This window comes from Orcinus orca, chromosome 5 (genome assembly GCF_937001465.1).
Source record: "Orcinus orca chromosome 5, mOrcOrc1.1, whole genome shotgun sequence".
NCBI lineage: Eukaryota > Metazoa > Chordata > Mammalia > Artiodactyla > Delphinidae > Orcinus > Orcinus orca.
The window spans coordinates 79,050,141-79,070,391 of NC_064563.1; the positions used below are offsets into that span (position 1 = coordinate 79,050,141).

A 20,251-nucleotide genomic window follows, 5' to 3' on the forward strand; every position below is an offset into this window, starting at 1 on the left:
GTGTAGACAGTTCTGTCCGAAGAGTTCAAGGACACCTCTTGGTGCCTGAGAGGCTAACGAGCCTGAGGGCAGATAGGATAACCTGGTAAAATTCACGACTTGAAGTTGTTTCTGAACGGTGTGTTTTTAGAGATTATGAACGACGAAGGATCATTGTCCTGGCACGCGTCCTCCAGTTACTGCGCTGACTTGGTTTGGGCCTTTCTGCATACCATGTGGGGCTAGCTTGCAGAGGCCACGCCTGCCAGAAACTGCCTTTTTTTTCATTGTTCTTTTCCTCTGAATCAATTTCTTTTCCCTTTGGCTGTTGACTGCTTATTATAGAACCAAAAGTTATTTTCTCTTTCTTGTAGCTGTAGGCAAGTCTAGTAGTGTTTCCTTTCTGTTTCTTCTTTTTCTTTTCGATGGTGCTAAAGTTTGGAACATGTCTTCCTATATTTATACATATAATTTATGATAATAATGATTTGTGTCTGTGATATCAGATATGCTGGAGAACTAAATACGATTGTTTGATAAATGGCTAGGGAGATAGAAATAGGTGGCCCGGCATAAGCATAAACATTTTTGCCCTCTGGGGGTATTTTAAGTAACCATCTTTGTTTTCCCAGTCTCCCTTGCCTTGTACATCTCTCTTCCCCACCTCAGTTCTTACTAATGTCTGTACCTTCTTTTGTTAATTTCTTTCCTGTGTTCTGTTTCACATACACCTTTACGGTCTCCTGGCCACGTTCCCCTCTTGGCCAGTCCTTTCTCTGAAGTTGGTATGTGCTTGGTGGGCTACTTTCACCCAATTTGTGTCTGTGGAATTGTCTGGTGCACCGTCCACCAATTACCTAAGCATCCTTTTTGCTGAGAAGACAGAACACTGCTAAGGAGATTGGTTCTTAAAGAGTTTCCTTAAAAAATGCTGAGGCCTGTGTGTGAAAGGAGAACCTAGAGCTGCATTCTCAGCACCCACATTCCCTTTGGTCGCTCTGTTTCCAGAGTGGAAAAGATGTCTTCTGAGAGGCACACAGTCACTAAAGCAAAGTCAGAGGTGGACCAGCTTTGAAAGCAAAACCCGTCCCTTCAGCCCCAGCAAATTGAATGACCTCTAACACGCACGGTCTCTCGGTTGGCACAGGTGACAAGACTACCTTCCAGCTGCAGGTTCGACAGGTGGAGGATTATCCAGTGGACTTGTACTACCTGATGGACCTCTCTCTGTCCATGAAGGATGACTTGGACAACATACGGAGCCTGGGCACCAAGCTTGCCGAGGAGATGAGGAAGCTCACCAGCAACTTCCGCTTGGGGTTTGGGTCTTTTGTAGACAAGAACATCTCTCCTTTCTCCTACACGGCACCGAGGTACCAGACCAACCCGTGCATTGGGTGAGTGACCAGCTGCCCTTCTGTTGGGTATTCAAGGATGGGGGAATGGATCAGCGGGAACTGAGCCTAAAGAAAGGCCTAGGGAGGTCATATCTGGGTGTGGGGAGGGAACCTGGCTAAGGTGTTAAATTTGATGAAGGATAATCCAGCTCTGTCCTCCCTCTGCCTGCGAAGAAATAAATTGTTACAAGGTTGCATAAAGATGCAATGATGATAGCTCATTTGTTTTCCTGCCTGCCAGACACAGCACTGTTTTCTACATTAATAGATTTTAGAGAGTGTTCTCAGGAAGTGATAGACCCCGGTGATCAGGGAGGGAGCAGGCAGAACAACTTAAACTATCTCCTTGTTTGGAGTGACTGAGATGTTTGGAATAAATGAATCAAAGTCGGTTCCTATTGTTTATATACATAACTATAACTTACCTTGACAAAACAAAATGAAAACCCTGCCCTTTATAGGTGTGATTTTTTTTTTTTTGCCCCAACATAAGTACTTGAATTAGAAAATATTCGACAGGGCTTCCCTGGTGGCGCAGTGGTTAAGAGTCTGCCTGCCAATGCAGGGGACATGGGTTTGAGCCCTGATCTGAGAAGATCACATGCCGTGGAGCAGCTAAGCCCATGCGCCACAATTACTGAGCCTGCGCTCTAGAGCCTGCGAGCCACAACTACTGAGCCCTCGTGCCACAACTACTGAATCTGTACTCTAGTGCCTGTGTGCCACAACTACTGAAGCCTGCATGCCTAGAGCCCATGCTCTGCGACAAGAGAAGCCACTGCAATGAGAAGCCTGCACACCACAACGAAGAGTAGCCCCGCATTCGCGGCAACTAGAGAAAGCCCGCGCACAGCAACAAAAACCCAATGCAGCCAAAAATAAATAAATTTTAAAAATTAAAAAAAATTTTTTTAAAAGAAAATTTTTGAGAAATTATTAGAGAACAAGAGTTTCTAACTACTGCAGTGAGCAAATCCAAAAGTATGTAATGACTCAAACTTGAAGGAAGTTTATTTTCTGCTAACCTAAGTGCAAATGGGTCTCCTGATCAGTGGACACCTGTCCTCTAAGCAGTGACTCGGGGTCCCAGGCTCCATTGGTTCACATGTGGCTTGTAAGGTCGTCATGCCTGGAGGATTGCTCTTAGGAGGATCCTGTGGACCAGGATAGAGTGGCCTTTGCTCCTACATTCTGCTCTACAGAGCTGGGTTCTAGCGGGGAGGCTGGGAACTAGGTTAGCTGTGTGCAGTGGAAGAGGAAAGGGAATGGTGAATAGGTCCCTGCCCTAGTGCATTTGTGTATTGGAGGTGGAGGGTCACTTCCTCCAACTCCCCAATACAACCTTTGTGAAGGTGGTTTGTTTCCTTACTGGGCTTTCAAGTGTTTTTGTTTTTAAAAGAAGATGTGGGGGTAGGAGTTTATTAATTAATTAATTTATTTTTGCTGTGTTGGGTCTTCATTTCTGTGCGAGGGCTTTCCTAGTTGTGGCAAGTGGGGGCCACTCTTCATCGCGGTGGGCGGGCTTCTCACTATCGTGGCCTCTCTTGTTGTGTAGCACAGGCTCCAGACGCGCAGGCTCAGTAGTTGTGGCTCACGGGCCTAGTTGCGCCACGGCATGTGGGATCCTCCCAGACCAGGGCTCGAACCCGTGTCCCCTGCATTAGCAGGCAGATTCTCAACCACTGCGCCACGAGGGAAGCCCCCTCAAGTGTTCTTTTAAATGGCAAGATTATGCAGTGTGACAACGAGTGATAACCTTCAACTTTTTCTTGACTCATTTCCATGTTCAGCTTTGGTTAGGCTTTGGCATGTGAGACCCCAAAGCATCGCTAGATGAGGAATAGCTAAGACTTACGTTCTTACTAAGTGTCAGGCATTCACTGCACTTCATACCTTATGTGGATCATCCCATTTAAATCTCGTAGCAATCTTTTGAGGTCTATAGAAGTGAGCTGTATTTTATTTATTTATTTATTTTATTATTATTATTTTTAAATTAATTTATTTTTGGCTGCGTTGGGTCTTCGTTGCTGCACGCAGGATCTCTAGTTGCAGTGAGTGGGGTCTGCGTTGAGGTGCACGGGCTTCTCATTGCAGTGGCTTCTCTTGTTGCAGAGCACAGGCTCTAGGCACGCAGGCTCAGTAGTTGTGGCTCGCGGGCTCTAGAGCACAGGCTCAGTAGTTGTGGCACACAGGCTTAATTGCTCCTAAGCACGTGGGATCTTCCCGGGCCAGGGATCGAACCTGTGTCCCCTGCACTGGCAGGCGGATTGTTAACCACTGAGCCACCAGGGAGGTCCTGGTGAGCTGTATTTTAAAGATGAGGAAACTGAGGCTTAGAAGGATTACACAAATAGTAAGGGGTAGACTTGGAATATGAATCAGGATGAACTACTTCCAGAGTCTGTTTCCATCAATATGATGCTTATTTTTTCCCCATCTAAATCACACTGCCACCCAGATGCTTTCCTTGAGTTTGAGTAATAATACCCATTCCAAAAGCACCCACCCTTCCAGGCACTTGCCTAAGGGTAATGTTAGGCTATGCTGCAGTAACAAGCAAACCCCAGATCTCAGTGGCTCAACACAATGAAAATTTATTTCTTGCTTGTAAAAATCTGATGGGAGCTGCTTTCTGTGGCAGCTCTTCTTCAAGTGGTGACTCAGGGATTCGGGCATTTTGTGATGTCATTTTCGATTCTTTGTCTCCTTGGCTGCCCCTGAGGGGAATAGGGCTGCTCGTAAGCCCCTGAGCCTGTCTAACTTCTTGTCTCCCCTTTGGCAGCCTCAGAAGTTCCCAGCTCTGGGTTGGACTGGGGGGCGGGGGTGAGGTGGTATTTATGCTGGTATTGTATGTTCTGAATCCTTCCTGACCCTTCTGTACACACTCCTAGAAGCTAACTTAGATCTTTCCTGGGATTGCAATGACACAACAGTGGAAAAAAACAATAAGATAAGAAAAAATTTTAGATACAAACGAGATTCTAAGTTCCTTAGCCACAGAGAGACACTAGGTGTCCTCACTTTCTGCGTTTAGATTCCTCCTGGCCACAGGTAGCTGCTGGCATTATTGTCACTTTGGTCCTGTCCCCAAGGCCCTTTTCAGCTGCATCCCAGTGCCACATGTCTTTTTGTTGGAGTTCTGCTACTCACCAGGAGCAACAGCATCTTAACCCCCAGTTTTTTCAGTTCATCCGGAATAGTGATTCTGTCTGCTACTTTTCACCTCTGCCCTCTGGTTGGGTCCTGTCTCCTGAGAGACAGGGTGTGTCTCTACTTTGATTCTTCTGGGGACCATCGGTGAACTGTCAGATGCTAGATGGGAGGCTGGCACAGGATGAAGGACTGGCCTGGGGCCCTCAGCATTGAATATTCAAGGTTATTACACTCTCCTTATTCAGAGCTACTTCTCCAAGCCCTAGAAGGCAGAACCAACTGCAGACAGTAGAAGTTTTGACAGTGAGTACAAGGCACACTGACAGGCTGCTTGGGAGACAGGAAATCCGGTGAAAGAATGGGAGTTTGGAAGGAATCATCAGGTCTGAGTTATACAGATCTCTCTTCCCTAAGCTGGGCAGCATGAAAGGGGAGTCAACGCATGGCTCAGTGAGCAGGCTGAGATGTACCTCCCGCGTCCAGGCGGTGGACTCTGTGTGGTTGCCTGGGTATCCTCGGAGATTCCCCACGGTTCCTGGAGAACAGAGCAAGCGGGGGGATGTAATCAGGCTGTTTCTGTTCCTGATTCAGCCTGTACATGTGCTTTATTTGCGTTCCTAAGTTTTTTGTTTTTTTGCGGTACACGGGCCTCTCACTGCTGTGGCCTCTCCCGTTGCGGAGCACAGGCTCCGGACGCGCAGGCTCAGCGGCCATGGCTCACGGGCCCAGCCACTCCGCAGCACGTGGGATCTTCCCGGACCGGGGCACGAACCCGTGTCCCCTGCATTGGCAGGCGGACTCTCAACCACTGCGCCACCAGGGAAGCCCTTTCCTAAGTTTTAATGGCACTGTGAATTAGTTACCAACAGTTAAAAATAAAAGATTTAACAAAGAATAGCCAGGATTTTAGGTTTTCTCAAAAAACTAGGAGGTCTAGTAAAGCCAGCCTTGTCCCACATGTTGTTTGGCTGCCACAGTCCCTACCACTCCCTCTCGTCTCCCAGCTGGGCTGCTTCATTGGTTCTGCTATCGGGCCCTCTCCAGATTCTTGGACAGCAATACCATAGAAACGAATATTGCTCCCACAAGACTCGTAGGCAAACGAAGCTTTTTATTGAAAGGATAGCTTGTGCACGAGGGAGAAGGTGGAAAAGAGTGTCAACTCCCCGAGGACTTTCTGGGAAGGGGTTTTAAAGGCAGTGTGAGGGAGGAGGCCACAGGGTGCCTGAGCAGCTCGTGCTCAGTTCTTGGATTGGTTGGCATGGAGGTGAAGTTTGGAGCATCATCAACCTTCAGGCTTCAAGCAGTCTGGGGTCTATGTGCCCGCAGTCGGCAGTTTTCATCTGGGGGCCTGCTTCCTGCTAAAACACCTTAGGAATGCGTGTCAAGCTTTTATCTATATCTTTCAGGGAACTGGGAGTTCAGCAATTCTGCTAGGTGGCGGATTTATAGTTCCGCTTTTGTCCTTTGGAAACCATGTACAGATGTCAGTGGAACAGAGATAGAGCTAATCTTTTACTCCTGTGAGTCTCTGGTGGTTGTCTCAGAAGCCCAAGCTTTTAGGTGCTGTTTTTCTGGCCTGTCAAGCCCGCTTTCTCAAGGTCGTTCCCTTGGTCCTTTTCCAAAATGGCTGTCCTGTTGTCTTCCTGTCTCAGTTTGAGTTCCATGCTTGGCTCCGTAGTTGCCGTCTGTGATCCTTGTCTGTTCTTTTCCTTCAGCTCATGTGGAGAGAAAAATCACAGCGTTCTCTCTCAATGGTACCTTCTGTTAGGTTTTTTTCTCCTGTGGTGTGTGGAAGCAGCAGCAGTAGCCCCGGGAAGTTTTGGGGAGATGGGGAGTCAGGAGGAGTGATTTAACCACCTGTGCAGGACATTGCAGAAGAGAACCAGTTTTTTTTTTTTTTTTTTGCGGTACGCAGGCCTCTCACCGTTGTGGCCTCTCCCGTTGCGGAGTGCAGGCTCCGGACGTGCAGGCTCAGCGGCCATGGCTCACGGGCCCAGTCGCTCCGCGGCATGTGGGATCTTCCCGGACCCAGCCGCTCCGCGGCATGTGGGATCTTCCCGGACCGGGGCACGAACCCGTGTCCCCTGCATCGGCATGTGGACTCTCAACCACTGCACCACCAGGGAAGCCCTTCGTGGGGCTTTCTTGAGGTTTGTCCCACCTCCTGCTCCAGATGTTTCGGCCAAAGGATCAAAATCCTAGACTTATCCCCTCCCATCTTAGAATGAACCAGAAATGCCAGAGCTGAAGTAAGTAGTACCAGGGCTGCCATAAGAAGAGAAAAAAAAGTAATTTAATCATCAGATTAAAGAACTGTTTAATTGTATTCTGAGTAATAGAAATAGTGTTCCTGGGGAGAGTCACATGATATTCACTGGTACAGGATTTGATGGATTAATCCGGCCTGTTATTTCTGGTTCTGAACACTTTTTCTTTTGTTAGAGGTATTAGGCTGTTGCTGATATACATGCCATGTCTCATTTATATGTGGCATCTAAAAAGGCCAAGCTCATAGAAACAGACAGTAGAGTGGTGATTGGCCGGGGAAGGGGGAAATGTTGGTCAAAGGGTGCAGACTTACAGTTATAAGATGAATACATTCTGGAGCTCTAATGTACAGCATGGTGGTGGTAGGCAACAGCACTGTACTTGAAATATACAATTGTATACTTGAAAGTCGTTCAGAGAGTACATCTTAAGGGTTCTCACCACACACACAAAAAATAGAAATACATCTGTAAAAATCTTTGCAAGTGAGATAATACATTTCATCCTTCATCATTTATATTTTTTCTTACCCTTTGTATTTCTTCCAAGAGGTCATGGTACTCCTTCACCCCCTTGAAGGTATTATTTCATTGTCTTCTGGCATGTCCTGTGGCTGATGAAAAGTCTTCTATCTAATGGTTTTCCTTCTCTCTGGTGGCTTTTAATATTTCCCTGTGCTTTTCATGTCCTATAATGATATGCATTCCAATGTGGCTGGGTTGGATTTAGTACTTTTATTTGCATTGTTCAGAACTTGCTCTGCTTGTTTAATCTGAGAACATAGCTTTATTCTTGAAAAATTTCAGACATCATCTCTGACTCCTGTCTCCGATTCTCTCCATTTTCTTTCTAACGCTACTAGGTGAGTGTTGGAGCCTCTCATTCTAAACTTCATGTTTCTAAATTTTTCTCCCATAACTTCTACCTCTTTCTTTCCCTTAGCTTCATAATAGAAAATTTCTTCCAGTTTATCATTTTGTTCTTCAATTTTTTTAAAAAAATTTTATATTGGAGTATAGTCAATTAACAATGTTGTGTTAGTTTTAGGTGTATAGCAAAGTGATTCCATTACACATATACATGTACTTATTCTTTTTCAAATTCTTTTCCCATTTAGGTTTTTACAGAATATTTAGCAGAGTTCCCTGTGTTATACAGTAGGTCCTTGCTGGTTATCTATTTTAAATATAGCAGTGTGTACATGTCAATCCCAAACTCCCAATCTATCCCCACCCCCCCACCCTTCTCCCCTGGTAACCATAAGCTCAGTTCTCTTAAGTCTGTGAGTCTGTTTCTGTTTTGTAAATAAGCTCATTTATATCTTTTTCTTTCTAGATTCCACACATAAGCGACATCATATGATATTTGTCTTTGTCTGACTTATTTCACTTAGGATGATAATATCCAGGTCCATCCATGTTGCTGCAGTGGCATTATTTCATTCTTTTTAATGGCTGAGTAACATTCCATTGTATATATATATATACCACATCTTTTTTTTTTTTTTTTTTGGCCACACCACGCAGCTTGTGGGATCTTAGTTCCCCAACCAGGGATTGAACCCGTGCACCCTGAAGTGGAAGTGCAGAGTCCTAACCACTGATTGCCAGGGAATTCCCACATCTTTTCATCTGTTGATGGACCTTTAGGTTGCTTCCACGTCTTGGCTATTGTAAACAGCGCTGCAATGAACATTGGGGTGCATGCATCCTGTCGAATCATGTTTTTCTCCAGATATATTCCCAGGAGTGGGATTGCTGGATCATATGGTAGCTCTGTTTTTAGTTTTTTAAGGAATCTCCTTACTGCTCTCCATAGTGGCTGTACCAATTTACATTCCCACCAACAGTGTAGGAGGGTTCCGTTTTCTCCACACCCTCTCCAGCATTTATTATTTGTAGACTTTTTGATGATGGCCATTCTGACGGGTGCGAGGTGATAGCTCATTGTAGTTTTGATTTGCATTTCTCTAATAATTAGTTATGTTGAGCATCTTTTCATGTGCCTCTTGGCCATCTGTATGTCTTCTTTGGAGAAATGTCTGTTTAGGTCTTCTGTCCAGTTTTTGATTGGGTGGTTTGTTTTTTTTGATATTGAGCCACATGAGCTGTTAGTAAATTTTGGAGACTGTTCCTTTGTCAGTCGCACCGTTTGCAAATATTTTCTCCCATTCTGCAGGTTGTCTTTTCATCTTGTTTATGGTTTCCTTTGCTGTGCAAAAGCTTTTGAGTTTTTATTTGGTTCTTTCTTTTAGACTTCTGTTTTTCATACTAGTTTTTCATAGCCTTCTGATTTTTTTTTCTTCCTAATAATATCCCATTCTAGTCTTTGGTATTTTTTCCTTCTCCTTGAATGTTTTAAATATCTTTGTTTTAATGTCCTTTAGATAATTGTGTTACCTGTTTCTTGAACTGCAGATCCTGCAGTTGGTTGAATTTGCTGATATTCCTTCATGGTAGTTTATTTCTCATGGGGTCTATAAATTTTTCATTAGTGCCTCTTCATCAGAGGTTGTTTTCCATTAGGGGATCACGTGCCCCAGGGGTACTGACGTCCCTGCAGGGTGGTTTTCTGTTCCCTGATGCTAGGATCCTCTGGGTTTCACTGTGGGACTAGTTCTGTTTATTTCTCAGCAGGGGGGTTCCTTCCTTGTAAAAGTAATGAATTCTGACTTGTTTAGGCCTGGAGTTACAATCTTTATGGGTGATTCATCTCACCATGAGCCCAGAGTGCATCTTCCTTGCTTCTCTCCCAGGCCAGTGGCTGGAATTTTTCTGAGTTTGATTTTAGTGACAGGGCAGCTCTTTGTAACACTCATCTTTATGCAGAGAGCCCTGTTCCAGTGCTCTGCCCTGCGCTGGCCTGAGGGCCATCATCTGTCCCTGTTAGAACCTGGCCCCAAGCCCCAGACCTTTGTCAGGCCCCAACACGCTAGGGTGGGGGGGTGGGGGATCCCTTTGCCAGGAGATCCTTGCTCACTTCCCACCTAGTTGAAGTCCGTTCATTTGTGCAATGCTTTTCTCTCCGTTCCTGGCACCTGGGATTTCCCCACTAAGCTTCCAGTCTTGCTACATATTAACATTTTTGAGGATTAGATTTTTACCCAGCAGTTCTCTTTGTTTAGAGGAAGAGGAGAGGTCTTGCCCTGTCAGCTCCATGGTCCACAATGTTGTCCTGAAGCATTAGATTGTTTTCTGGATTCGCCTACATCTAGCATCTGCAAATAGGATTCACTTTTTATACACACATGCTCCCCCAGGCTCTTTAAGCATATATATTTTATTCATCTTCCTGGTTCATAATTCTTAATCCAGTAAAGATTTAGTAGTCCCTAAACTGGGGTCCTGTGGCACAGACACAGTTGGGGGTGGGAGGGCTTCCTGGCATGAGACCCTCAAACACCCAGATCTTCAGGTCGCTCAGACAGCTCTTCCAGGGGTTAAATTAGACACAGTTTGACATTGTTTTCCAGAGACTATGGAGACATTCAACAGAGCCTGTGTGACAAAGCTGTTTTCCTCTCACTAAGAGGTGATTCTGGTTTGGTTATAATAAATTCTCTGCAATGAAGTCTTCTCTCTGGCAAACACATGTTCTAGTTCCTGATTATTAATAGTAATTCTCCACAGTAAAAATATATCTACTTATTCCCCTTTGCAGGAAGGGAAGAGGTAAAGAACGCTGAACTAATTTAGCTGAGCTTTTCACAGCTTTTCTGGTTTTCTCATTGAGCAGCAGTCATAGTTTTGTTCCTCTTCTCCCTTCCTCAACCGACCCCCCGTCAACCGAGACAGTAAACACCTGAAGTCCGCAGCCATGGCCCAGCACAGCACAGAAGGGTGAAGTTGCTCAGAGGGTGAGGGAGGGGAGTGAGAGTTTGTGTACATTTCCTTCCTCCTGGGCCCATCTATTTGTCAGATGACTATGATGGGACCTCAGCTCACTTCCTGCTTCCAGCTGGGAATGCAATTTCCATGACCTTTGTCTTTATGGGGAACTGAGATGAGAATAGAAAGTTTGGGTGGCATGGGTTACAGAAGAGCCTGACCTGTGCAAACACAAGGGGCGGGTGAAGATTTTTGGGGAAGGAGGAGGGAGTGAAACAAAGGAACGGCAAGTGGGGACGGCAAGTGGGGACAGCTGCTCGCAGCTCTCCCTGTCCGGAGGCACCGTGGCCATCATGGCAGTGGGGTTGACCCTGCAGAGGCGGCTTCCTGTGAGTGACTGTTGGAGCAGGTACCGTAGGCCCTTAGAGGGGATGAGAGAGCCTCTTAGAAAGCCCAAGGTTGCCTCTCTCGGGGAGGAGGGGAGCCTCTCAGACCTGCCCCAGCCGCCCTTCTTGATGGCAGTGAGGCAGGAGCTGCTAGGAGTTGCTAAGCCGGTTTCCCTTCCCACGCACACGGCTTGAGTTGGGTAGGTAACGAAGCCTTCCCCTCATGCCTCTCTGTTGGTGTTTGCTTTCTGTCTTAGTTATGAAAGAGAGGCTTCCTTAACATGGCCACAGACCTGCACAGTCTGGTCCAGCTTGCCTCCCCAGCCTCCTCATAGCCCATCTTTGCCCTTGTTCCCTGCATTGCAGTCTAACTGGCCTCCCTCTGCCCTTGGGCTCTCTGTGCTCCCTTCTGCCACAGGGCCCTTGCATTTGCACTTCCCTCTCCCCTTTTACCCAGTGAACCTTTTTGGAAACAATGTAAGGCCCCTCTTCCTATTTCATTGGTTATATACCCAAGTGAAACTCCTGCAGATGTGATTGGACTGTAACTTCCTCCAGGAATGGGGCCATCCCCACTGCAAACTGAAGATGAGAACACCCAATATTCAGGAGAAAGACATGGCATTAACCTCCTGTTGAGGTGCAATACTTCCCTCTTTCCAGATTTCCAGGTAGCATTTTCCATTCGAAGATGGTTTGCTTCTCAGTGATTTCTCTTTGCGTCTAGGAGAGCTGATGCTTTATCATTCCAGTATTTATAAATGAACGAAGAAACAGAACGTTTTCATTCCTGTTGCATTTAGTGTTTGCTCGGTTGCCAGCACGTCCTGGTGGTCTCTGAGTGGGTGGACACGAAGGGGTTATGTGATCCTTTATCACGTGGCAGCAGCAGAGTCGATGTAAGAAGCTGGTTTCGTAGAGTCACTCTGCTCACGCTGCCCTCACTCGACATGGCCCGCCTTCCTCAGCCTGTAAGAGCCTTCCTTCCCCTCGGTGCCGCCCAGGCTGCGGTGCCTGTCCCACCAGGCGCTTGCATCTTCCAAGGCCCGTGTCAGGGCGCCTCCGTGACACCTTCCTCTGACCGCGGTAGCCCACTGTTAACCGCTACTTCCTGCGACCCATTTGTCCATTTCATTCACCTACAGCCTGGTATGTGCTGTCTCGCCCGCAGTTTAGAGCTTGTGTTTGGAGAGTAGGGACTAGGTTATTTCTCTGTGCTCCCCGACTGTGTCTGTCCCAGGGGTGTGTGGTAGGTGCTGAGTGAGTATTCGTTGGTGCCGTTCAAGGCCCTCAGTAAATGCACAGAGTTACTTGGTTGTTTAAGATTTGGGGACAATGAAGGAAAAGTGACTCTTCTCCTCTTTCTCTCCAGTTACAAGCTATTCCCAAACTGTGTCCCCTCCTTTGGGTTCCGCCATCTGCTGCCTCTCACAGACAGAGTGGACAGCTTCAACGAGGAAGTTCGGAAGCAGAGGGTGTCCCGGAACCGCGATGCCCCCGAGGGCGGCTTTGACGCAGTGCTCCAGGCGGCTGTCTGCAAGGTAACCTTCCCTTCTGGCTCTGCCCATGCTTGGGAGGTCGACAGAGAGGTGTCGGTGTGGGTGATGTGCGTTGGCACTGCCTGCAGATACTGAGCCATCGCAGCCTGTGGCCTCCTGTCCACTCTTGCATCAGAGGGTGAGCTCGGTGGGCCCTTGGGAAAATCTATGGAAGTCAAACCAGCTGGCGTGCAGGGGTGGCTTAGGGCTGGTGTGTGTCTGTGTCAGGGTGTGGCTGTGTACAATGGGATGTTGTCTTTGCCAGCAGACAGCTGTTCCTTTTTTCTATATTTGGCCTTTTTGCTGCTTTTGGGGACAGGGAGCAGGGGGAAGAAAAGGTCAAGCCATATGCATAGAATCTTGTAGAATTTTATGGCCCAATTTTGGTAAACATTAAAGAGTGCTCTGTTGGGGAATCCAGCTAAAAAGAGAAGCGCTTGTCATCTTTGGTTTTCTTTCTGTTTGTTTGTTTTTCTCGTGTTTCTCTGTGATATGTGAATCCAGAGGGGAGGACACAGACTTAGGTCAGAAATGAACTCATGCTTTGAGACATTCCAATCTCAGCAAAATATGTAAATGGGATGTTGGTAATAACTTATTCTTAACATAATTTTCTATATCAAGACAGCCCAATAACAATAACAAAAGATAAAAATAAATATCACTCTTGAATTTGCTATTCTAGCACATACTTTAACATTTTTTTCCATAGTGGTCACCATATACTATGCATAATTGGTAATGCTTTCTTGACCATTTTGGTGGGCTCAGCAACAGGGCGGTGGTTGGGATGCTCATGTCTGGGGGAGGGCTGGGTAAGGAGGTTAGAACTCAGTTTGGAGAGGCCGCATGTCTGACCTCAGAGAGCCTGTGTTTAGCGTGTCACAGATTCACTTCTCCTCCTCTTGGTCCTCGACAAAATGAAAAGAGAGTCACGGTTGTCCTTTCCGAAATAAAAAACTGAAATGGTAGACAGGAGGGATAAGGGGAAAGAAAGATATGAAGAAAGCACAGCTTCCTCAGTCCTCTTCTTGGTCCCACTGCCTTTCTGCCCGTCCCTGTGTCCTTGGGGCCACCCCGGAGAGGACGGTCTCACAGTGACCCCCCTACCCAGGACGGCTGCAGAGCGGCCCCTGCCCAGCCGCTGGCTAGAGCAGAACGGTTTGATTCAGAGGCCCCTGATGCTTCGTAGCAGCCCAAGAAAGCCAGATGGGACACAGCTAGAATGAGTTCAGCTCTGAATCTTTCAAATGCATCCCAGAATAGACAGTTTATGGATTTCCTTCAGAAAGAAAAATGATGTTTTTGACTGGCATTCAGATTATTGATTGTATGGGGTGTTATATTCAGGGACATCCTGCCAAATCCACTCTTGGCAGGAACAAATAGTGCAGGGAAAACACGAGATCCCTCTTATCTCCCCATCGTGGGAATATTGTGGGTTTTCTTTCCGGGGGAGGAAATTGTCTTTAAGGCTTGAAGGGAAGAACCCAGTGACAAGCCTACGCACTGTCCAGTTATATTAATTCTGTTTAATTAGATGAATCCAAATGGCATGATGGAATGCTTGAGGCGCGGTGGTCCATGAGAAGCCGTTTGATTCGCTCTTTAGCCCACAGAACCTTCCTGTGCCATCCCAGACCCATGAAAATATCCTTCCCTTTGAAAACTCAGTATTTCAAGACTCGAGTGCTTCAAAGCAGATTTCTTCAACTCAGTGCCCGCACCTGGTTACGAATTATTGTTGGCCTGAGAGGCACTTTAGTGTGTGTTTCGGTTTTATATCTTTTGGCATTTTTCTCTTATTCCCCACCTTGGCCTTTGTCGTGGGGCGTCCCTGGAAAGTTACTAATTGCTTGGAATTATGCAGTCGATGAGATCCCAGCTTTTATTCTCACCATTTCTTTTCCTTTGTGCTGTCAGTGTGTGTCTTGGTACCTATCAAGCAATTTCTTTCTCACTTGAAATCACCTATTTATAACGTCATCTTCCTGGTTAACTACAGCCTTCTTTATAGTTGCTAAATATTGGAAATAGATTATGGCCTGTCTATTGATGAAAGGCTATAACAATCACACCCTAAAAGAATATTTGAGCACTTGAATAATACTTAAGATAAATTAAGAGAGGAAAGGAAAGCATGTGATAAAACAGCATAGATGTATGACCCTGTTTTGCAAACAAAAGAAAGAAAAATATGGAAAAGATTGGAAATAAATAGACCGAAGTGTTAACAGCAATTGTCTCTGGTGATAGGATTAGGTGTGGTTTTTATTTTCTTCTTTGTGTTATTTTATATTTACTTAAATTTTCACAATAAATAAGGTACGATTTTTAAAATTTGTAACGGAACATTTCAAACATATAAAAGTAGAGAGAATAGTGAAATAAAATCCCATGTACCCATGGTCCATCTAGGACAGTTACCAATTTGTAGCCAATCTTGTTTCATTTGCCTTCCTAACCATTTTATTCCCCATTATTTGAAGTAAATCCCAGATATCATTTGTTTCAGTGATAATTAGGTTTTTAAAGTTTTTTTTAAAAGCCCTAAGCATGCCTTACTTCGTTGACTGACTTTTCTGCCTTCTCCTGATTTGCCCAGATTAAAGGCCCTTCCTCTTAATCCTGAAAACTGAATGTGACAGAGCCAGCAGGCCTGTAATCTCTGCAGTTGGAGAGGCGTCTCTTGCAGGCTGGAGCTGGCTGGGCAGCCCCGGCAGCAGTGCACGCTCCGCTTCCTTTGACCCCATGCCCTGGAGATGGAGCTGATAACAGGCCTGCTTCATAGCCCACAGGAGGCTCTTTGTTCTGATTTCAGTCTCACTCTGGTTTCCCTGGATGGACTGTTAGTTACCAACTTTAGGGACTTAGGGGTATGGAATGCTCACATGACTGGTCTTAAATCCCACCCCCAAGGCCAACTTCACATTTCCTGGAAAGCTGCTCTTTGCAAAAAGAAGGAAACAGTCTGTTTCTACTTAGGATTCGATTTAGGAAGTAGAACTGCTTCCACGAGGGGAAGTTTTCAGTTGCCATCTTTCCCCCCAGCAGGTCACATTGTTAGGAGAGGCCATTGAAGAGTAGGAACCCCTCTGTCACCAGTGCAGGCATTTTTCCCAATGCTGTACCGGCCTGGGTTGGGATGAGGGAATGCCGTGACCCATAATTTCTTATCTTTACCTCGAAACCTATTATTAAACTTGTTTATACTTTTTCTTGGTCTGAATAATAGTTTCTCCCATTACCACTTTTATTGCTCTCCTGGGACTTTTCTAGAAGTTGACTCTAAGTTGTTCATTCTGAAAGTGTATAGGTGCAAGTGTGATGAATGGTTCAGACTGGAACCATGGCCGCTTTCCTGTTCTCCCAAAATAGGGAGAGCTGGTGCCCTGGGAAGACAGAGGGCGGGGTGGTCCAGGAGCTCTGAGTTGTCACTCATGGCTTTGCTGTTCTCCATGGCTCTCAGGTTAAAGAAGTTCCCTGTAAAGTTAAGCCTGGCTGGGTACGTCCTGGCCACACGGATTCTATGGGCTGCTTTCTCCCGTCAGACAGAAAAATCAGATCCCTGCAACCCAGCCTGTTTCCCTTCTGGCCTCATCTTCTAGCCCCCTAACATTTATCCTTCTTATCCTTTCTGTTTTAATCTTGATTATCTAATGTTGCGTTATTTATTAAGTTTTTAAAGCATTGTGTGTCCTCAGAAATAGGTGGATAAGTAAGTCTTAAAGCAAACAAAGTAAATTTGCATTGCTGAGTGAAAAGTCTTGGCGTGGCTTGGGTCCTTCATTCCTTGGCTGGCGAGAGCATCCTAATCTAAAATGGTGACCACATCCCCAGAGGGGCTGGAGGAACGGCTTCCTCCAACAAGACTTTCTGCAGGAATACAGACTCTGTGGGCCTCTGGAGACAAAATGATGGCTGCCCTTGCTCTACTGTCATCCGTGCTCCAGCTCTTTTGTATACACTATCTCTGATTCTCACAACAGTCCTTCAGTGTATTGGTGGTACTTGTCCCCAGTTTACAGGTGAGGAAACTGAGTGTCACAGGATTCACTCTACTTACTGTTGGAAAGGGGTGGAGCCAGGATTCGAACCAGATCCAGTTGATTCTAAAGCCCAAGCCCTGTCTATTACATGGCGCCAGGTGCTTTGGGAAGTAGCGACAGTGCCGTGCAGAGCAGAGAGGACTCAGAGTCCTGTTGTCCCGATTCAAGCTATGCCCCTTCTGCTACTAACCGGCTCTGTGGCGGCCTGAGTGCTCACCTGGAGGCTGCAGGGAGGTGGGGCTGGAGGGGAGGAGGTCCAGGATGCCCTCCAGCTGTGCTGGTCAGTGCAAAGGACCCGTCACAGCATTGTGCCCCTTTGCCCAGAGCCCTGGATCTTGCTTTTTGTCTCTCCTGGTTCAGACTTGAGCTCCAGGCCAGGCAGGGGCTGCTGCAGATACCAGGAGAGGGTGGAGAATTCCCCATTCCTGGAGGCAGGCTCGGCTGGGAGAGGTTTTCGCTCAGCGCAGCCTCTCCCGGAGTTGATTCGGCTTCTTCCGACTCGTTGCCTGATTTCTTTTAGACCTGAGACTTGTCATTTTTCCACGCATGAACTGAGCAACGTAGAAAACTGCCTTTCTTTCCTCAAGGAAGGCAGCGGCCCCTAACGCCTTCATGCCCCCCGAGGGGATGCCCCCGTAAGTCCTGTGTTCACGCAGTCTGGGTTCTCTGTCTCGGCATGTGTGAGCCGTTTGTGCCAGCAAGTTGCACCACGGTCTCTGGGGCTTAATGCAACCCACCCTGCTTGCTCTTCCTCTGGCTCTGTCTTTGTGAAGCCTGTGAGAGTATTGGATTTCCCTGTAGCCCACGTGAGGCTGTGGGGCTGTGGGCGGGCATGCAGGTGCTCCGCCCGTGCCCGGGCCGTGCTTTTGTCGGAGGTGGTAAAGGTCCTCCCTGGCTTTCTGTTTTGCACATGGTTGTGGTTTATTGTGTACTTTTGAATCACTCGACTGTTTTAGTCCCTGGAGGGACGTGTCCTTGTTCTGCCTTCTGCCCGTGAGCTGTGCTGTAGGCTTCACTGCCCCGCTCACAGCTGCTGCTTCTGCTTTCCAGCTCACGAATGTTTATTGTGTGCCCAGTAAGTGCTCAGTGGCAGGTACGGTGAAGAAAATTAGAAAAAGATGAGAAAAAGTCCCCATCCTCACGGATTCGATTTGAGCTTTCAGATCCACTAGAAAGGAAATAGAACAACTCATTTGTAAACATTAAATGGAACCATGTGGAATTATGGACATGTGACTATCAATGAAATTTAATATTTGACCATTGATAGTTTCTCCTACAAAAATAGAAAACGCATATGGTTCAGCCTCATATTTACAAAGGTTTTTCTTTAGTTCAGATGGGACTTGCATAGAGTCTCTGTCAGACACGTTCTACTGCATGTTGTTAGGGCTTGGGCTCTAGATGAATGTCTAAATCCTGAGTCATGGGCCGAGATTTCTTTTCCCTAAGGAAAGGAATATTGACATTTTTGCCCTTCTTAAGTTGAACCACAGACAGATTTTTAAAAAAGATTTCTCATTGCAAAGCATGGACGGAAACGGGAGAAACAAACTACTGGTGAGAACGTGTTTACTGTCACAAAGTGACAGAAATAGGCTTGAATGTCCACATGATTGGGGAAGCGAATTACAGAAAGAATTCAGCCTTATTTTCCCTTAAGTGCATTGTAGGAATCAAGACTCCTTAGTCCCCAAGCTCAGATCTGCTGTAGGGTCTGCCCCTTGGCTGGTCAGGTCAGCCCCCTTTCCTTCCTCATTTCTTTCCCCAAACCTGTTCTCTCTGTGTGCTTGCCTGAAAGGTCAGTGTACAGAGTGTTTTAGTTTTGACTTCTGGAAATTTGTTGGGCACTTACAGTCTGCAAGATGCCCCACGAGCTGCTGTGAGGCTTGCACGGATGACTGAGCCACAGCTCCTGTCCCCGGGAGCATCACTGCAGTTGGACAACAGATGCCTATACGACAATCTAAGGTACCGGCGGAGTGCGCGGACACTATAGAACATCTGGCCCTGGTAGGACCAGTGGTTGAATCACAGTGTTCTTCCCCTTCAAGGGTCACCTTGGTCTCTTTGCCTGCCCGTCGTTTGCCCTGAGGCTCTGGTGCGATGACGCTACTGATCGCCATTGGCTGCATGCTTTGCGAGAGCCAGGCTCTATGCCAAGCACCTCAGTGGGGCTTGTTTAACTTAATCCTTTGAAGGTGGTTGTACTGTCTGCTTTTGATAAGGAAACAACCCTAGAAAGGTTGAGTAACTTCTTGAAGGTCTTACAGCTGGAAATGACACAGCCAGAGATGGAACTGTACCCACCTTCCCGGCTCCAGAGATGGGAGTTCTCAGCCTTGACCTTAGATAACCTGCCGTCTCTTGTGGCCACACAAGAGTGGAGAAGTGGGAGGGGTGTGCTTCCGAAGAAGGCAAAGTCCTCCTCTAAGGAACCATTTCGATTTCCCATGTGACCCGGTTTGCCAGTGGTAGAGCCAGGACTGACTCTGTCCCGGGAAAGACAGCTGCACGTACTGCTGTTCTCTGGAACTAAGAGTTTCCTGTTTATCAGAAACAGTTATAACATGGCTCTGGCAGCCTCCGGGTTTTCTAGGGAGACCACGGGTACTGTCCCACGGTCGGTGCGCTGCTGGAGCCTAGCCCTTTGGGTGAGCCTGCTTGTCTTTTTTTTTTTTTTTTTTTTTTTTGCGGTTTGCGGGCCTCTCACTGTTGTGGCCTCTCCCTTTGCGGAGCACAGGCTCCGGACGCGCAGGCTCAGCGGCCATGGCTCATGGGCCCAGCCACTCCGTGGCATGTGGGATCCTCCCGGACCGGGGCACGAACCCGCGTCCCCTGCATCGGCAGGCGGACTCCCAACCACTGCGCCACCAGGGAAGCCCAGCCTGCTTGTCTTTGCCCTTGGCTTCCCCGTCTGTGACACGGGAACACTGATAACCCCCTTTTCATTTATAATTCACGGTGTCTCGGAGCCGTGGGTTCTGTTCAGCGCTCCCAGATAGCGCTGTGGGGACACTTTTTCAGATGGTGCTTCCTTTTCGCAGTGAGGGAGCACGTGGCTGGTGACTCTTCAGTGACAACTGAGGCCCGTGGGCTATGTTGACACCCAGCTGGAGGACCCAGCTGTCTGGGTGGCCATCGATTTTACTTAACTTAGACTGACATCGAGAACCCCATCATTTAAAGCTAGTGTTTCTGTCCTCGCTGAAACGGTATCCTGATCTAGGCCTCCCCTGTACTGAACACTGTTTACCAGAGAGAGTACTGCGGGCCTTGTCTCAGAACAAGCAAGCCAGGCTGTATTCGGGTGGGCCCCACCGCCCGTGTCCTCTAAGGCCGCTGGGTGGGGCGTCAGCTCTTCTCAGATTCCCAGGAATCGGGGTTCCAGGCCCTCCCGTGCACCCTCCCAAAGGTCATCCGTGAGCCTCTCTCTCACACTCGTCATGCTCTGCCGTGGTCCCTGTGTGTAAGCAAGTCACTAGGACGTGGATATTGGGACCCACAGGCTTCTGTGAGCCTGTCGGAAGATTCGGCTGCCAAACACGGGCCGTGCGCTGCAGGGCCTGCAGGCCGCAGCCCCAGCTCTGCCTTCCTCTGCAGCCAGACCACATCCAGGGACCTGCGTCTGCCTCTGGGGCTGTGTTT

The 20,251-nt window shown here is 47.3% G+C and overlaps 1 protein-coding gene across 5 annotated transcripts in view; it reads left to right on the forward strand.

Moving 5' to 3' along the window:
- ITGB5 (integrin subunit beta 5) overlaps positions 1–20,251 on the forward strand; it is a 122,966-nt gene that overhangs the window by 44,534 nt on the left and 58,181 nt on the right. For all 5 annotated transcript variants that reach the window (XM_049710334.1, XM_049710336.1, XM_004278815.4 and 2 more), the window contains 2 exons: positions 1,127–1,376; positions 12,389–12,557. In XM_049710334.1, the coding sequence (XP_049566291.1) occupies positions 1,127–1,376; positions 12,389–12,557 (419 nt within the window). The remainder of the gene's footprint in view (positions 1–1,126; positions 1,377–12,388; positions 12,558–20,251) is intronic.